The sequence below is a fragment of the Gopherus flavomarginatus genome, chromosome 10 (assembly GCF_025201925.1).
Source record: "Gopherus flavomarginatus isolate rGopFla2 chromosome 10, rGopFla2.mat.asm, whole genome shotgun sequence".
In the NCBI taxonomy this organism is placed as follows: Eukaryota; Metazoa; Chordata; order Testudines; family Testudinidae; genus Gopherus; species Gopherus flavomarginatus.
In genome coordinates this window covers 51874798-51894655 of record NC_066626.1, presented here as the reverse complement: position 1 = coordinate 51894655, position 19858 = coordinate 51874798, and the positions used below count along the sequence as shown (strand labels likewise).

Genomic DNA, 19858 nt, shown 5'->3' with positions numbered 1-19858 from the left:
TCTCCTCTCTCTTTCTCTGCTGGAGAGTCTGGAGAGACCATGAATTTGTGGTATCCTAAGGCAGCGGAGGTTCGCTAGGTCCCTGGCTCTGCCTCTTTGCCCTCATTCGTGTGCTGGGTGGCAGATTAGAGTGCAGTCCTGTTGGGTTGTAAAAGGAGCTGGACAGTGAGGAAGGATAGCTAGTGCTGGTCTTTGCAAAAAAGAAAAAAATGGCTAATTTGTTTGGAAAGAGTACTCAGTGGCTAGTTCTGGGCTGAAGTTTACCTGTCTATCATTAGTGGTGGGAAGTTTTAGTTATACTTAGGATGCTATGGCAAAAGCAGCTGCTCCTGCTCATAAGCACTTGCTGGCAGTTGAGATAGGCACTCAGTGTGTAAATTAGTAAGCACATTTAAATATTTCTATACACTTTCTTCACTTATTTTCCTCTAATACACACACTTCCCAATGATTTTTGCTTCCATCGTCTTGTCGACTTTCTGTACTGATAATATTACAACCAAAATAATTAATCTAATATGTTGTTACCCCGAAACTTTATATTCTCAGCACCAGTTCTAGTTGAAATAAGTGCATTATTCTAGACAATCTGAAATCTTACATGGGTGAAACATATTAATTTTACTCTTTTTTTTTTTCTTTTTTATAGAGTAAAAAATGGCATTTCGTAAGGTAGTAAAAGGAACTGTCCTCATTGGAGGAGGTGCCATAGCAACAGTTTTTGGCCTCTCTCAGTTTTCGCAGTATAGAAACAAACACGTAAGTATTAATTACGATTTCTGATAAAATATGAAACTTAAAATCTGCTGAAGCGTATTTTAGGTTTATATGAATAGCTTTGTTTGGATATGAATGCCAAGGGCCTCTGAGCTTGATTTGGTTGGAACTAATTTAGAGTACTGCATTAATGATGTTTCATTGCTGTAGATCTTTGAATAGTAAGAAAACATGGACATTATTCTTGTAATTGTTTTAAGATTGATGTTTTAAACCTCCCGTAAAAATGCTTTTGAAAATTTCCTCATCTCCTATTGAGTTAGGGTGGGGTAGGTTTTTCTTCACCAGTATGGGTAACAGAATAGAGTATGGCCAATATTTTGAAACTTGGGCTTGTCTACATGATCCCTGGTGCACACTAAAGGTTCCCTAGTGCACTCTAATGTAGTACTGTTTAAAACAGCACTGCGTTAAAATGCACTAGCAGGATCTACGTGGACCAATTAATGTGTAACTTGGCGCGCTTTAGAAATGACACCCCTGTAGAGCGCATTATCCCACTGGTGTAGATGAGCCCTGACATGGCAACAGGTAAGTAATCAGGTAAGCAGTTAAGTGGTTTGATTTCCATGAGTGCTGAATATTCCCTGTTCTCTCTGACTTCAGAATGGGAGTTGTGGCTGCTAACCCCTCTGAAAATCAGACCACTTACTTTGGGGACCTGGTCCAATTCCCAGTGAACTTAATAAAAAGATTTCTGTTGACTTCCATGGTTAGGTGCCTAAATGTAGGCACCCATCTTTGAAAACTTCGGTCATTATCAAAATCCAAGAGGCAGAACAGACTCTTTCTTTTCCTCCATTAATTAAAATGTCGACAAAACAAAATCCTAGAATGGGAAAGGCTGTCCTTAAGTGTACTTTTGGACAAAACAGACCTTTAAAAAAACAAAGAAAAAAAAAACACCCAATGGGTTGCTGGTTTCACTTTGTGGATTGATTCCTAGTATTGTAGGAAATGGTTTCATTTTCTTCTTTTCCAAAAGGAGGAGCAGAGCTATCGGCCTCTTTCCTCCATTCCCCAAGGAGGCTCAGGAGTGAAGCCAATATGGGAGTGAATGTGAACAAAGGGGTTATGGGGTGTTTGAACTGGTCTTCTGCAGAGCAGGTGGTGACTAAGCACGAGTCAGCACAGTCCACTCCCCACTCTGCCTTCTGTGCAGATAATTGTGTACAGTGACTGGCTTTGTGCAGTGCTGTGGATTTATAAATATTCAGGCTGGCCTGGACAACTGTGCATGTAGAAATTTGCCTGGTGGGGTTGTCCTTAGTGTTGGCTGCAAGGCTGGAAGCTCCCCTTTTCAGAATCTTTGCCAGTCACCAACTTTCTGTTAACTCTGCTCAGTCTGAGAGAGTGGGCAGCACTTTGATCCCACTTGCTCTAGTCTGGGCTTGAAAATAGAGCGTGATCCCTAGGAATCCTTTTGGATTATGTCCAATTCATTTAGCAAGTGCTAAATTTGTATGTTGTTTATCACAATATATGTGTAGCCAGCTGTCTTTATATTGCAAGCAGGTTAACAGCTTGCCATGGACAATTAACGTCTCATCTTTTACTGTATATTAATTTTAAATTTGCTTGATTTGAATGATAAAATAAGACCTGGTTTTGGGTTTAATAGTCTAATTCAGGAGCAACAATGGTTGACTGTAGACAGCTTTCATTTAGTTCCAGGAATGCTTCGTCGATAATAATCCAGAGACTTTTTTCCTTGTATATGTACAGGAAGGAATAGTAGCATGGGTGCAGGAAAAAGAGATTGTGCCTCATGACATGAGTAAAGTTGGAAAAAGAATAGTCCTGGATCCTTATAACTTAAGATATAGTATAACAGAAAGTGTATTGTAAAATAGCACATTTGGATCGTATGTTCAATTCAGTTGCTGCCTCTGTTTTATACTAGTTGGTGTTTATGTTCCAAAGACTCCTTGGAGTCTTTATCAGGAGTCTGCCTGAATTAGTATACTGTAACATTTTTAAGCTTAGAACTTCAAATAATAAACCAAATACATAGGATGCTAATATGTATCAGGATTGTAACCAGAGCCAGGCAAATTTTTTTTTTGACAGAGAAATTTCACTAGGAAGGAAAACGGAGGTCATCCCCCCACCCCCCAAAAAAGTTGATATATTTTAATTCTTCATTTTGAAACAACATGTTGTTGTCAAAACTTGAAAACAACAAACAGAACACAAACGGTCGAAAACACTCAAACAGTTGAATTGACTAGAAAAACCAAAAGTATTTAATTCTGAGTCTACTGGAAAATTTTATTGGATTCAAAACAATTTTTCTGAGTTTAGAAGAAAATTTGGTTTCTATTTAAATTGTACTTTATATACACATACACCCCCCCCAAATCCATAATTCACTCAGCTCTAATTGTAACAGATTAATTATACACATGAATTTTTATGAAATTGATGTTCCAAATTTCAGGGAATTGCTCCCTTCTCCATCAATACTAGAAATCATATGGAAATTTTATTTCCTGGGATGGATGTAAAACTTTTCGTTGAGAAGAGTGACCCTAATGGCCAAATGAAACATTGTCTTGTGACCTGATCTCTGAAGCTACTGCAAACTGTGGGGTCATCCTAAATATATATATATAATATATAAAATATGCAAGGAGTCTGGCAAGTGAACAACATATAATTTCTCATGCTTCTGGGTTTATAGTAACTCGCAGATTTGCTCTGCGATGTCCTTAAAAAATTACTGCCTTGAACACCCAATGGAGGGCAGCAGGTGGGACGTAACTGGAGGGATTGACACAATGGAGAACAGCTCATTTACAGTGTTGACATATCTAAGCTGTGAGCATATCCCACAGCACAACTGTCCTCTCTTTAATAATACCTGCCAATCAAATATATACTAGGGTGAAGGATCTTCCCATTTACAAGAGCCAGAAAAATATGTTGCCCCAAGATGCACACTAATTGGCTACACAATGTAGTAAGTCTGTGTGGCTTTTTTCAAAAATTGAATTTCTCACACAGACAGAAAACCTAAATTAATATGCATATGGATTTCCCCTTATCTGTAAGCATGACCTCATTTACTCTGTGGCAAGTTGTACCTCCTGTGCTGTGGCAAGGTCTCTGGATTCTGTGGCACTCTGGTGGGACAAACTGAAGTGTCTGCTGCAGCCAGCATCAAGCTGAACATGAACAAATTGAAGTCTTTAATATGAAAAGAAATAACATAATCAGTTCAGAAGCTCTTGTTAATTTTGATACAAAATTTAATTCATTTTACATTGTTTTCCACATTCAGTGTTTCAGATTTTTGTATTGAAATCACACAGCTGCACCATAGAAATTGTCAGGTGGAAGCTAGAGGCTTTGGCAGCTGGATTGGGGAGATTTGGGGCTTTTGGAACTTGAGAAGTTGTGGGAGGAAGTTTTGAATTCTTGAATGAGCACCTTAGCTGCCTGTTTCTGCTAAAATGATCAGCAATGATAGTTTATTTTGGCATTTAATTAGGTTTCAGAGTCAATTCAGGTTTCAGAGTCAGCATGAATGAGGCAGTTAACACAGCTCAACTATGTTTACAGACTGCCTACAGACTCAGGAAGAAAATTCTTTGGTGGTTCATGTGGTGGTCATGTTTTCAAGGTTTTCTTCGCAAGCGTGGGCAATAGGAAAAATAACTTAACCCTCCCCCCTCAGATTACCCAGCTAAGAATGGTATTAGGAGTAAATTCTGTGGCTATAGTATCACGGAATACCTGTGGCCCTGGGAAAATTGCACCAAAAGCTGCTGCAAGTTGTTCCTTGTTCTTTTTCAAACCATCCCTGTATATGCATTAATGTGTCTTTTGCTGCACAAAATCAATCACCTGACTTAACTCATGGACTTGGAGCTGCTTTGTAATAATTTCGGAATATTGGTCACTAGAATATTTCCTGTATGAATATATTGATGTAGTTTAATAGCAGGCTGTGAGAAAACAAGAGGGAGGACACTGTCTCAAGATAAGGCACACCAAGTAAACACTTAAAAGTTATTCCTGGACAGTGGGAGAGCCATTGGCTCAGAGGATACTGGCTCGACCTCCTGTGCACCCTACCAAACTTGTTTGGAGAAGCATGGCCAAAAGCCCAGGAACTGAGACCCAGGACTGAGAGTCAAATTTCTCTACCTTTAATTCTGTTGAATGGAAATGGTGTGCAGTACGTCAGTTCAAATATGTGCACAATCTTTGTTTCAAAATGCTCTTGATAAATGACATATTTTCTTATTCTGCATGTTGCCTTCTTAAGGGGGTTCCATTTTCATCTTACAGTTAAAAACTAATCAATATAAATCAACTAGCTAGGCCTGCCTGGGATACTGTCAACGAATGGGGAGCCTATAGGTGTGCTTTTATAGGTAAGATAGACATGCATGTAGACTGTTTTTTAAAAATCCCTTCTCCCCCATTTTATGTTGTTCCCTGCTATTAGAATGAAACAATACTTTGTGACCAGAACGCTTCTGGTCACTGTATTCACCACTGGGCATAGACTCCTGAAAGGAAGAACTGCTGGTATTGAACTCAGTTGCACCCACTGGTTATGCACAGGTGATACTCTAGGTTCTGTAGCCTAGGGGCCAGTCTGAGAGTTGGAGAATTGCAGAAGTCCACCCTAGGAGAGGGAGATGCATGAAGCCTGACACCTGGGGGAGTGGGGAAGTGTACTCAGAGAGCAGAATGGAGGTAGAGGTGCAGCTAACCTTGTAACTGTGTTGCTGATCATCACAAACGGAACCACAGATTATCATGTGGCCTGTATTGAAGATATTGACTAGATTTTCCTTCCTTGTAGCTGGCTCACTCTCTGTTTTTCTCATGCCTTCAGGTAACATTTCCTTCCTTTAAAGCAGTTCTTTCTGCTATTGGGGTGTCTGCCATTTTGGCCAATACACTGGGGTTGCACCAGGGACCCCAGAGCTAAAAGCATTAGTTTCTACAGCTTGAGTTAAAGAGCAAGGCCCTGTAATAAACTTGCATCCTCTGTCGAACTGGCACAGAGGTTGATGTGTAATAAACAATGACTATTACACTATAAGGGTATGTGACTCTGGACGGGGCTAATAGGATGAATATTTCGCTTTGAAAAGGAAACAGATTTTTTTTTTAAAAAATCTTACTCTTAACAAATGATGGCCATGAGTTTGGTGTAAACCTACCTAGAGATAATACAGGACAAATTATTATCAGAAATGCTTACTTACGATTACTAGATCACTTTAGAACTTCAAGATTTATTTCAGGCTGCCAAACTAAATTTTGTTCTCCCAAAGAATGTAGTCAAAACCATTCAAGGAACTCTTCCCTGAGAAATTGTAGATGTAAACTGCAATCGCTTATTTCGGCGATCACACTTGTTTGCTGCCAAACGAATCACATCATTGCAGATGGAATCCCTGTATGCAGCTTTCCTTCGGTCTCCCATTTAATTGACAGCAAGATAAATCACTATCAATTTCGAGTGCACGAGGCACTGTGTTGTATGTACACTAATATGCTATTTGTTTAGGATTCTATACCAAAGGATCTGTTCTGTTACCTGGGTATAGCTGTGAAAATATTCAGCTGTACACACTGACTGTCCCTCTTTGAGTGCTGAGTCTAGTTTTTCTGGCAATATTATGTCCAGCTGAATGTGCTGAAATTGACACAACTCTTTTGCTGAAGGGAGGGTGATAATTATCTTGGAAAAACCTGTTAAAAGGTTTTTACCTTGTCTATTGTATAGAACTAATTTAATGAAGGGGAATTTTTGAATTAAAAAAATAAACTTGCATGTACCGTAGAGACATAAATAGTAGTGGATAGCTAGAAATGGACACACTTCTGACTCATTCAACCATCCGTACAATTTGGTTCATCTGTCATTCTGTGGCCCCATTTCAGCAAATCACTTCAGTGCTTAACTTTAAGCATGTGAGTAGTCCCATTAAAAGATAAGCATATGCTTAAGTGCCTTGCTGAATTGAGGACTCAAGTCAGAATTACAGATAACTTTTTGTCTTGTATGGAGGATAGCTACAGAACTGGACCCTACATACAATAAAATTCAGTGGGTAGTAGACTTCAGCTAGAGCGAAGTGAAGCTTGCTGCTAAAATTTCAATGACACATGTCTAAGTGAGATATTCCTCACTCCCAGCTCTACTTTGTGTGTTTAAAAAAAAAAAAAAAAAAAAGCTTCAGTGAATCCTACTAGTTCATTAAAGATACTGTGGATTAGCATTGTATCAGAAACGGAACCAGAGGCCAGGAATTTGTCCCCTTCCACCTCCCTCTCCCCCAGATAGATTTGGTTTTAAAGAAAAATGTCATATTAAAAAAATCAAACTGGTGAAAATTTGTTTGCACAGTTACAGTTCACATTACTTTTATTTAAAATGTATTGATCTGATTTATGTTTGATGTGTGTAGCAAGTGGTTGGTTAGTTAAAAGCAGTTTGTAATGTAAAAGCAGGGGGAATACTTTAGGTTGAATGGGCCATTGTAATTTCTCAAAATTAGGTCATGAAAAAGGCTTATTAATTTTTACTTGACTTAGAGGAGGTATACAAATATGGTTAGTACCGCCTTAATTATAATAAATAGAAGATGAAGCAATTTTACTTTAATCTAACTGCTCCATTGATTGACTCGCATAATACAGCAGCAACCTCTCTCATTCTCTTATGTATTAAGTAATTTGCATGAAACCCTACACACTATACTCAAATTAATACTGTACATGATTACAGGACAACCTGATTGTTAATTGCCTGTAGTCTTTAAATACGCACTTCTTTCAGCAGTAGACACTAATTATTAGATCTTGTTTTCTGTTGCACCAGTAGTGACAACTGTGTAGAACATTTAAAAAAAATTTGCAAGTCTAATAGGGGTTTAAACATAGGGAGAAAGTGATCTAATCATTTTGAGTGGAGGCTATCCAAAGTTCATAAACCATGGAAGGCTGTAGATCGGGCTTCGATCTAGTCACTAGTTCACCTTGAGGATGTCGTGTAAACCATTATTTAGTTTTACACCCACAAGGATGTGTTGCAGAGAACAATAAACTCTTTGTTAAAGGGATACGGAGGTTGATATGTGTAAAGCTTAACATATTTAAAATACCATTGTATTTTTACTGTCCTTCAGATCATGAAAATATTTGTCATTTGCCTTTTTTATTTATTTTTTTCTTTAAAAGTTTTGTAGGGAGACCTTGCTCTGAGTCATTTCTATTTACTACAGAGCTGATTGGCCACTTCAGAAAACTGCACCATTTGGTTGGTTATCTCAGGGAACCCTGCTCATCAGGATTGGGGATTGAAGATGTCTCTAACAGCTATAATTCACAGGCAATAGAGCAGGAGACAATGAAGCTATCTTCTAAAATTGAGCAATTTGTGTAATTCAGTGCATTTAAAAAAGATGTGCCTTCATGTATGGAGGTCATAGGCGTGGTCTACATGGTGAAATTGTCATGCTATTGTCACTTATAACTATATAGATTATAGGGCATTGAGGAAAGGCAGATACAAAGCATCACAGCAAGTAGAAAGGGGTGGAAAAGCAGCATAATAGACAAGAGCAGCTGCTCTGCAATGGTGGTAAGAAGATAGTATTTTGTAACTTAACCTAAACTCAAGTAACATGTGCTGAGCTGTTAGAAGGCGAAGACCAGTTAGATCTACTAGACTACACTCCATTGCAGGATTCTTTCCTACTATATGTATATACTTCAGAACATTGCCCAATCAAATTCTAAATATCTGTAGGCTTCAACCATTTCTCTTGGAAGAATATTCCATAATCTGTTAGGAAATTCTTATGATGATCAGCCTAAATTTCCTCTTTGGTCACTTTAATCAATTTCAGTACTAGCTGCACCCATTTGTATCAATCAGTTCTTTTGTCATTTACACCCTGCAGAAACTTATAAGATATGTCTGCGCTGCAGTAAGAGGAGTGGTTGACTTTTGATCTCTCTAGCTCAAGTTACAGTTGCAGTGAAGCTGCGACAATATAGGTGACTGCTGGAGTACATACTTGGAAATCCCTCTAAAACCAAAAAGCAATGTCTGACCTAAACAAAATGACATTACTTTTGATACCCCTTTCATTTGTACATTTGTCTAATTTAGCCTGTAAGTATATTGAAGGAGAGATTATGTACTTGAACCTCAGTGGTGCTAAAGATGAGCTGAAGCTGGGGATGGAGAAACAAAGGTGCTTACTAGTCTTTCGCTCCCAGTCCTGGGGCTGATTGGGGCCAAACCTGTCACCATAGGACTGCTCTAATTTATGACGGGACAAACTACCTCTAGGGACAATTATTCCAGCCCATGATAGCCAGAGCACAAAGTGTTTGGCCTGGCTGAGAGAGCTGAGAGAGTGTGGAAGGGGAAGAGGAAGTGGCATAGTGTTGACTACACTGGCTTTAGAGTAGCAGCCATGTTAGTCTGTGTCCGCAGAAAGAACAGGAGTACTTGTGGCATCTTAGAGACTAACAGATTTATTTCAGCATGAGCTTTCGTGAGCTACAGCTCACTTCTTCGGATGCATGCAGTGGAAAATACAGTAGGAAGATATATACACAGAGAACATGAGACAATGGGTGTTACCATACACACTGTAAGGAGAGTGATCAGTTAAGGTGAGCTATTATCAGCAGGAGAGAAAAAGAACGGTTTGTAGTGGTAATGAAAATGGCCCATTTCAGTGACATGTACATCCTCTGGTGATGTAGAAATAGTAGTAGTAGTCTTTCAGATTCAGCTTTGGTAGACTGAATGCATTTGCTGCTGAATTGTGCATGTGTTTAGCTAGCCATTTCCTATCTTTTTACTTAGGATGATCTTTTATATAAATAGAACTTTAATGAGGTATCAGGCTGAGCATGTTCAGCTGATAGGGAGGAGTGATTTTTCGGAATCTACTCCAGTACTGAGTCAACAAATTTACTGTTTCTAAGTTCTGACACTTCGCTTGCTGAAGAAATAAGTGTTGTCACTTCACTTTATAAACTGTTCTGCATATTACTTTCCTATTTATTTCTACTATCTTTTATTCAGTGTGCAAAAAATATAGCAATTCAAATATTGGAAACTGAGTAGCTTTCAGATTGCAAAACATAATATAACACTTAGGCTGAAATCTGCATCCATTTCCCGCTCCCTTTGAACTAAGTGGGAGGCTGGAGTGGCATAAAGGGGGCCTTAAAAGCCTGGTTGTGGCAAGGGAGGATTTTCCTGACACAGGCACTGTGGTAGGCAGCTGTAAAGTTACTTCCAGAGGACTGTAATGAAGTATTGCAATGTGGGAGGGGCATGTTGGGGTAGAGCCACATCATGCAGCGCTACAGAAATTCCAGGCAGCCCTGCAGCCCCTAGGGCAACCAAAGGAGGCTGCAGTAACTTAGTTGAACTGGGTGCTTCTTCAGCTCCTGGAGCAGCCCAGGATCGGATTCGAGACGGTGAAAAGATGGCTTAAAACTAATTTAGCCCTCCTCCCTTTGGACTGTGTGCTCTGGCTGCACCACTTAGACCAGTGGCTCTCAACATTTCCACACTGCTGTACCCCTTTCAGGAGTCTGATTTGTCTTTCATACCCCCAAGTTTCACCTCACTTAAAAACTACTTGCTAACAAAATCAGATTAAAAAATAGAAGTGTCACAGCACACTATTACTGAAAAATTGCTTTCTCATTTTTACCGTATAATTATAAAATAAATAAATTGGAATATAAATATTGTTCTTACATTTCAGTGTGTAGTATATAGAGCAGTATAAACAAGTCATTGTATGAAATCTTAGTTTGTACTGACTTTGCTGGTGCTTTTTTATGTAGCCTGTTGTAAAACTAGGCCAATATTGAGATGAGTTGATGTACTCACTGGAAGACCTCTGCGTACCCCGGGTTGAGAATCACTGGCTTAAAGGCTTTGCACAAAATCTCACTCTTACATATTTGTAAAATACTTCTACATTATGAATTGAGCCTTGCAATGTCTGTGTGAGGGAAGGAAGTGTTACCCCCATTTTATAGGTGAAGAAATGGAGATACTCCAGAGGCCCAAATTTCTAAAAGTGACCACTAATTTTGGGTACCCAGCTTGAAATATTCTTATTTCCTGGGTGTTGGGCTTGCAAAATTGTGTTTTAGATCAACGGGAGCTGCAGATATCAGCACCTCTGAGAATCAGTTGTCAGTTTGGACACCCAAAAATTGAGACACCAAAGATTAGTGGATACTTCTGAATGTTGACTTAAATGACTTGCCCAAGACCATATGAGGTCTGTGCCAGAGCTGGAAATAGAAAACAGTTGTTCTAACTCACTCCAGTACCTTACCCACAAAACTATCCTCCTTGCCTTCAAGCACCCAGACATACTGATTATTTGCACATGCTTTGATTTGGTGTTTTGTCCTCAAAATCCATTTCCTGAACTGCAGGTGATTATTCTATTACGAAAAAGATTGTCAGCCCCTTCAGAGCTTGAAAACAATAGTTTGGAGAGTGACCCACTACCCAATTGTGTGCAGCGTTGAAGGTTGATGGTGACTAAGAATGTGAGAGGGAAGAAAGATGGCAGTACGAGAGAGCAAGCACGATTTCTTTTGTGGCCTTGCATCTTAATTAACTTTGGAATAATCATAATACCTGGCTACAGCCCATTGTACGTAAAGTAATTAATATACTACATTGCAGAGGTGGATTACAACCCATTATGATGGTACTCATAATATAGATTATGAAGTGCACAACCAATAGTAGGATTTTAGGATACCCGTAATTACAAGGGCTTTCAGACATCTGTTTAAACTGATTAACCAAACCTCTTACCTCCAAGTAAAGTCTTTAGGAAATGGTCAATTTTTAAATTTAAAACAAAACAAAACCCCAAATAAACAAAAAATCTAAGCCTGCTGCCCATTTAGGTTAATTGACTTAGAAAGTTTGTCTTTCTCTTTCACTAGGGTCATCAAGCTGAGAGATGGGTCGCTACAGAAATCAGACAATGATTGTTTTAGAGAAAATTATTATTCTGGAATCCATTAAAAGAAAACCAGAAATGGTCTATGAATACTGTCATACTGTTATAGTGTACCACTAAAAAGTTAGCACACTGTATGATTTGAGAAATAAAAGCAAAGTAGGTTAAGGTTTAAAAAAAAAGGGGCTGTACACAGCTGATTTTCAATAATAAAAATGAGAAAACATTAGCTTTTACAGCCCTTACAGTCAGCTTTTTTAATTAAACTTTTTTTTTTTTCCTTTGGGACATCGATGGATTGTCTTCCTATCTGTTTTTGTACATCACCTAGCATACTGGGGCCTTTGATCAGTACCACAATACAAATAATGTATTAATATTTTAATGTTCCACGAAAGCAACAGAAATAATGACTACCCTCTGGTGCAAAATAATTCCTCCAATGGCTGCTGGATGCTCTGCAATGACTCTATAGCCTAGTAGATTATATGTGTATTTTATATGCTAAAAGTACAGAGTTCTAATCCTATTCAGGATTATCTTTATTATAAAATCTTCAATACTCCCTTCTGGTATTTGATACTGTATCTTGTTTTATTAATCCCTCAATAACTATACATTTAACTCACCTTGGCTACTCCTGCAAACTAACCCTTTACTCTTTTAATACTGTTAGTTACCTTTTGCATTTGTTAAAATATTTTCTATTAGATTTAAAAGTGACTTTGAATAAAGACACCTTTTTCTGGTTAGTTTCTACTAAACTATACCTATTCTATAAGGAATATCAGTGACATGCCATCAGTGGATACAAGGCCAGCCTTATGTGCTCCAGGATGGGCTGTGCTGTGAGATGAATCTGTCTGGCCCTCAAATGTGCAAGGAGGTGCCATTTTGTAGAACAAAATAGCACCCTCTGCACAGCCTGACCTCATATGCTCCATATGTGCGAGGTTGTGCTCTGTGAAGGATGCCATTTTGCGTGCATATCTAACTAAAAATGTCACGGCATGCCACTGAGGAATAGACGCAAATACTGTCTTGATTTTTTTTTTTCCTTGTAGGATAACTTTATGTATGTTCAAGCAGCAGAACCTGTGAACATACCAATGAAAAATCACTTTCCAACAAGAGAAGATCAGTTCCTGGCTCTACAAAACACAAGTGAATTTGATGTGCTTGTTATAGGAGGAGGAGCAACAGGATGCGGCTGTGCATTAGACGCTGTTACGAGAGGTGAGGCATGAAAGTATGAGCGTATTACAGTTAGAAAAAATCACCTACTATAAAAGTGCTTGTATGCAATTTAATATAAACTTATGAAACTGGATATTCAAACACAAAGCTGGTTTAAAATGGGGAACCCACTGTCTTCCCCACAGCCCTCCAAAGACTTGATTATATAACTATCTTTGGATCCCAATGTCTCGTGTGGACTTGAAGGAAACTTAAGAGTCATATTTTGTTGGTACAGCTGCAGCTATGTGGAAACGCATTTTTCCAACCTCTGTTAGTTGGGTATATCTTTAATTGAAAATGTGAGTCATCGAGGTTTGTGCAGGAAAACAATTACAGGAAAGAGAGAAGGAAAAGCCATACGTCAGTCTGGAGCCAACTTCATTCGAAAAGGAGAGGGCTCGGCATGAATTCTACATGAGCAATCAAATATGGTGTCAGTCCTCTGTTTTCTGTAGGGGTGTTGTGAAAATGGTTACCAGCCATTTTTACACATGTTTGGCACATGTTAAATAGATTTTACTCTTAGCACAGATTTAGATTAGACCGTCTGGATTTTTCTTAAAACCTACCAATAGGATTCTGTTTGAAGATCCACATGGTAAGTCTCTGATGTTCTGATTGCTTTCTTTACGGAAAGTTTTATTTTTTATTTTGAAATTAAGGTGAATGCACATGTATTGATACCAGATTAGTGGTCTCTTAAATTATTATTTCTTAAAATATTGGGGCAAAATTTAGCTCTGTTTAAACAAGACCAACACTTCTGAAGTGAATGGAGCCAAGTCTGCTTACTGGGGTGAATTTGGACCTTGGATTTTAATTGATTGTTCTGTTTTGGATTCAGCTGTGTTTGCTATGTTTTTAAAAAGAAAAACCCTGACTTTTTATTCAGATTTTATGTAGCAGAAATGATTGAAAACTAATACATATGTTAGCTGATCTATAAAATGTACTAATCACAACTCTGTTGCTTAAGAGACACATGAACTTGAGTCTTTTCTTGACTGCAGTGTTTCTATTGAACTTCCTTCACGTTTTGTGTATATGTAGACAAGCATCTGGCTGCAGTTTGACTGTTTCTGTCAATGTCACTCACTAACTTTGAACACTAATATACACTCAAATACTTTTGAGAACACAGATAATTACAGAAAATGGCCATGCTCCACTCTAATACAGGCTGAGCATTCCTGCAATAACCTGTTTTGAGGACTTTGCTGAGTAGTTATTGGTTAAACAGATGGCCTAAGAGGTAATTTACAGGGCTCAACTCTACCTGAGTTTGACCACAGCATGCTTCCCATCACTCAAACTTGAGTCTTTGGTGTTTTTCTCCTTTGACATCCAGGGCTTCACTAAATCCCGGTGCTTTTTTTTATTTCCAAAATGTGTCCCTTGCTTTCCATCCTGTCTTGATTTTTTTTTCATCCTTGTAAGGTAACTTTATGTATGTTCAAGCAACAGAACCTGTGAACATACCAATGAAAAATCACTTTCCTGAAAGAGAAGATCAGCTCCTGGTTCTACAAAACAAAAGCAACATTGTTTCCTGCTCTTGTGACTGCCCATCTTGATTACTTCACCCTCTTCTCCAGTCTCAGCCATAGATTCTGCATAGATTCCTCTTATAAGTCCTGATCCCTGTACCATTGAAATCAATGGGAGTATTTTCCATTGAATTCAAAGTGGACAGGATCAGAGCCTTAACGCACATTAATAATAAGCTTCACCTCACTTGCAAAGCTCTCTGTTACTATCCACGCTATCTATTTTTCACTCTCTCCTGCTCTCTATACTAGTTGTTTCTCTTGACTGTGTTCTCCCTCTCTCATACAGTTCAGACTTAATGCTGCCTTTCATGCTGCTCTGTAAAACTAGAACCATAATACTTTTCTTAGATTTGCATGCAATGTGATTGGTAGCTGCAGAATTCTGCATGGCATCTAGCACCTACCTTCAGGCCTGGTGTAAGGACTACCCGATGTCTGGGGGTGCAGTTCCGCTGATGCCAGGAATGAAATCCTGGCTCCAGTGAAGTCAATGGAAGTGGACTTCACTGGAGCCAGGATTTTACTCCAGGTCTGTTTGAAAAAATTTAGCTGAAATGTATGCTCATTTTATATAAACTTTAAGTTTTCTACATAATGTAAAAGCAAGTAACATACGCAGACTGATATATTGGGGAATACATTCCAATTTGTAATTAGTATGTTATGATTTTTTAATGGATTATTAAAGATAACTAAATAGTAGGTAAACCTATGTGACTAAGGTTTTCAGTCTTGCTCTTATTATGTTGGTGGGCCTCTGGAAAAATTGCATTTGTAATTGAAAGTGCACAAAGAATGGTTGAAGGCAATCTATATTTATCCTGTTACTACATATTCTGATCATATCAGTAGTTTTCTGAAGTGTGAAATAATCATAGGCATTTGGTTAATGAATTGTGTATTGTTGCTGTTCATTCATGGAATTTGCTCTTTTATTATGTTTGATGCTTCACTTAACAACAAATTTTGCTTTCCTTGTGTTTGATATGTTTTCACCAAATTATTCCTGATTGTATCCATTAATCTTTAGTCACATTTGACAAAAACAAATTACTCTGATCTTTTAAAGTTACCAGTAATAATTAGATTTTTAAGGACATAAAAGTTTTGGGGAACCAATAGATGATAAAGGGTTTTTATATTGTTCTACAAGCAATATTATAAAGCACAGCACTATCTTTTTAAGGTGATGCAAGGTAAAAAAAAAGTAGTGTTAGTATTTACATTTAGTTATTCTCTCCTTGTGCACGGAGTCATGTTGCTTTTCTCAACTTTGGTAAGAAACTCATTGACCCTGCTTCCTCTTACTTTTCCCCTTGCCCACATACTTTCAAAAGAAAAAAAAACACTAGTGTTGGGGGAATCCACAATTCTACTTGTTGCAACAAAAGCAATCTTTCTAGGTAGGTGCAAGATAGCTGAAAGATTTTGAGCAAAAGGCCTCATTCTTGCCATGAAGTGCTTATCTTAATTGGATTTATATTGTAAACTTTTACGCTTTTATGAAACCAAGTCACAATATTTAAGGTGTGTGTGTGTGTGTGTGTGTGTGTGTGTGTGTGTGTGTGTGTGTGTGTGTTGGGAGGAGGGCTAAGCATTTTTAGATATGTTAATTAGTTGTTTCACACTACAGTTACTAATCAAAATCTTAATTACTGTATATACTTGATCATAAGCTAGTTAGCTTTATAAGCTGACCCTCCCCCCCCCCCCCCGGCGTCCCAAGATGGATGAGTAAAAATGGAAAATTTTTATTACCTGTTCATAAGCCAACCTTATAATTCAGGGATCAGCAAACTTTGGCTACTGGACCATCAGGATAAGCCACTGGTGGGCCAAGATGGTTTGTTTACTTCGAGCGTCCGCAGGCACGGAGGTGAACCTAAGTAAACAAAGTGTCCTGGCGCACCAGCTGCTTACCCTGATTGGCCGGGACAGCAACTGGTGGGGAAACTTTTTTTTGGGGGGGAGAAGCTGGGAGTCAGAGGAGTAACCCCTGTGACCAACCCCCACATGATCCCACCCCTGGGACCCCTACACTCTCCCCTTCTCACCTTATCTGGGAGGGCCAGGGGAGGATGTCTCTGACCTGGCCAGAGCTGCTCTGGCAGGCTGGGCCGAATGGCGTGGCTGTAGCCTGTCAGCCCCGGAGCTGCAGCTGCTTCGGAGGCTGGGGGAGGGGTTGAGCAGCATGGCCAGAAGCAGAGAGACTCTGGTTCCACCTCTTCCCTTCTGTCTCTGCTGGCTGTGCTGCCTCTCCTTGCTTCCTCCGTTGCGGGGAGGGGCCCTGTCCCACCTCTCCCTCTCTATACCCGTTCATAAGTGGACCCCCTTCTCTGGTGTTTCTCTTTTTTACTATAAAAAATTCAGTTTATGAACGAGTATATATGGTATATTACAGATTTGGAAGACATCTCTGAGAATAGAACATTTTTATTGATGTGGATTGTTAAGGTTGTTATGTTGGGGTGCGCAGAACTTCTTTTCATTTATTGTATGTGCTAAAACTATATAGAGTAACTGTTGTAAGTTATCTACTGTAAATATGGTCCACGCCATACACAAGTCATACCCCTCTGTGAATACTACAAAACCGTTCCTGCCATGGGTGAATTTCCAGATTTAATAAAGAACAAAGTTTTGCCAAATGGCATATATTATAAAAACATTTTCCTATATGGGATATCCTCACGCTTTATCCTTTAACCTTAAGGATATGGTAATGATTTTTAGTACCCTTCCTACACAGCTTCCCTGGCACTCATTATTCGATTGAGCAAGGTAAAGCATGTTCTTGAAGGATCTGATTAACTGTGGTTTCCTTCCCCTTGAAAAAAGTGTTCAGGTCTAATTCTAAACTGGCTAATTCCATTCCTCCTATCTAGTTTCAAATGGATACAGTATTCTTCTCTGATTCTTTTTCTAAATAAACTGTGTAGTATTGGAGATTCAATTGCAAACGTGTTTTCACGTTTGTGTGTGTAGGGGGGAACATTTGACACATTGTCATCCGAAACACCTGCTGGTAAAACTTTAACTTGGACTACACTGCCACGTATTTCTGTAATATACATATATGCATGTAAATATACGTGTGTGTATATGTAAAAGGTGTGTATAATTTACGCACATTTATGTGCGTATATATACACACTGAACATGTAATTAGCTTGTATACATATAAAATGTGTATAAAAGAGATACATGTGCATATGACAGCGTGTATCTATATATTCAGTTTATTATATATAAATGAATAAATTGTGAATTTCCTTAATTTAGAGCTCACGTATCTCATTACAAATACAAAAATGTATCTCTAGCCTTCTTTATTTTCTTGTAAGTCTATCATGACACAGGTTCACTTATAAGACAAAGTTTTGAGGATTAACTTGCCTTTTCTTTTCTCTTTTGAGTGAATTATATCCTCAATATCCATGGCCAACTCAGAGTGAAAAATTTAATCACATTGAAGCAATCCAAATACACATGGAGTGTTTTAATTAATAGAAGAGCCACTTGGTTGTACACTACTTCAGTTGCCATAACTAAACATAATATTAAATGGAGAGAAGACAGATTTTTATTTAATTTAACTTGGTATCACAATTGTTCTTAGTCTGTTTTTCTCTGAATAATTAATGCCTATGACTTTTCATAGAAAGTTTAAACCCAGAATAGATTAGAATTACTTTGAATTAGACAAATTGCATAAAAGCAGATACTGAATGTGGGCTTGATCCCACAAGGTGCTGTACCCCCTGACTCTGATCCAGCAAAAACATTTAAGCATGTGCTGAACTTCGTTTGTGAGTACTCCTACTGAAGTAAAATGTAAACTAATGGCTAAATCCTTTCCTGGATTGGAACAGACAGCTCAGCACCCATCTATATTGAGTCCCAAACTCCTTTCTTCTATCACATTTTTAGAAGAACTTATTCTTTTAGTTGATTAGTGTGTCAGTGTGTGAACACTTGAATCAGAGTTCCCTACTCTTTCCCTTCTCTGCCTCCTCCCACCAAATATTCAGTACTTTCAGTGGAAGGACTCAAGTCTCCTGATTATATTTTAGAGAACACTTCCATTATTCGGGTTGTACCACGAACCTTAAAGCAATCTATCTCTATCATCAAAATGTGGTCTAAGCTCTAAGAGCTAGGAAATTGTGAGCTCCAATCCTGGCTGTTACTAATTCCTTGTTTTGGTTTTGGGCATCTCTCTTCCTTACTTGTAAAATGAGTAATAACAATGGTCGGCCTTGCAAGGATATTGAGCAAATTAGTTCGTAATGTTGCCAAGTTTGAGAGGCTTTATTCTGCAAAATGCCACCTTTTTATTAATAAAAATAAAATGTTACATGGTTATACAGTGACTATTGACTCTAATGACCTTTTACCAAAAAGATTAGTAGTGATCTGGATGTCTAACCTAGTGAATGCCAGTGAAAATGAGGTAGGATTAGAGGCTAAAATAGGGAAAGAGCCAGCTAAAAATTACTTAAGCAAGTTTAGATGTTCTCAAGTCACCAGGGCCTGTTGAAATACATCCTAGAATACTCAGGGAGCTGACTGAAGAGATATCTGAGCCATTAGCAATTATCTTTGAAAAGTCATGGAAGATGGGAAACATTCCAGAGGACTGGAAAAGGGGCAAATATAGTGCCCATGTATAAAAAGGGAAATAAGGACAACCCAGGGAATTACAGACCAGTCAGCTTAACTTCAGTACCTGGAAAGATAATGAGCAAATAATTAAGCAATCAGTTTGCAAACACCTAGAAGATATTAAGGTGATGAGTAAAAGTCAGCATGGACTTCTCAAGAACAAATCATGTCAAACCAACCTAATAGCCTTTTTTTGACAGGGTATCAAGTCTTGTGAATGGGAGAAAGCAGTAGACGTGGTATATATTGACTTTAATAAGGCTTTTGATACTGTATCACATGACCTCAAAAACATGCTAGGAAAATACAGACGCTCTCCGACTTACACAAGCATTCCGTTTGGAATGCCTTGTGTAACTTGAATTTTGCATAAGTCGGAAACGTATCTCTGAACAGTATGCTACCCCCCCCATAAACAACAACAACTCCCCCCCCCCCATTTCTAGCTTACGGAACTTTTTCCGTAAACTTGGATTTGCATACGTTGGGTTTATGTAACTTGGGGAGCATCAGTACACCTTCATGGAGGTACTGTAAGGTGGGTACATAACTGGATGGAAAACCATTCCCAGAGAGTAGTTACAGTGGTTCACAGCCAAGCTAGAAGGATATATCAAGTGGGGTCCT

General features: G+C 38.5%; 1 protein-coding gene across 1 annotated transcript in view; it reads left to right on the top strand.

The window, feature by feature from the left end:
• The first annotated feature begins 657 nt into the window (after positions 1–657).
• Positions 658–19858, top strand: part of GPD2 (glycerol-3-phosphate dehydrogenase 2) — an 80398-nt gene continuing 61197 nt past the window's right edge. The window contains exons 1-2 of the mRNA XM_050969238.1: positions 658–759; positions 12842–13013. Coding sequence (XP_050825195.1) covers positions 658–759; positions 12842–13013 — 274 coding nt within the window. The remainder of the gene's footprint in view (positions 760–12841; positions 13014–19858) is intronic.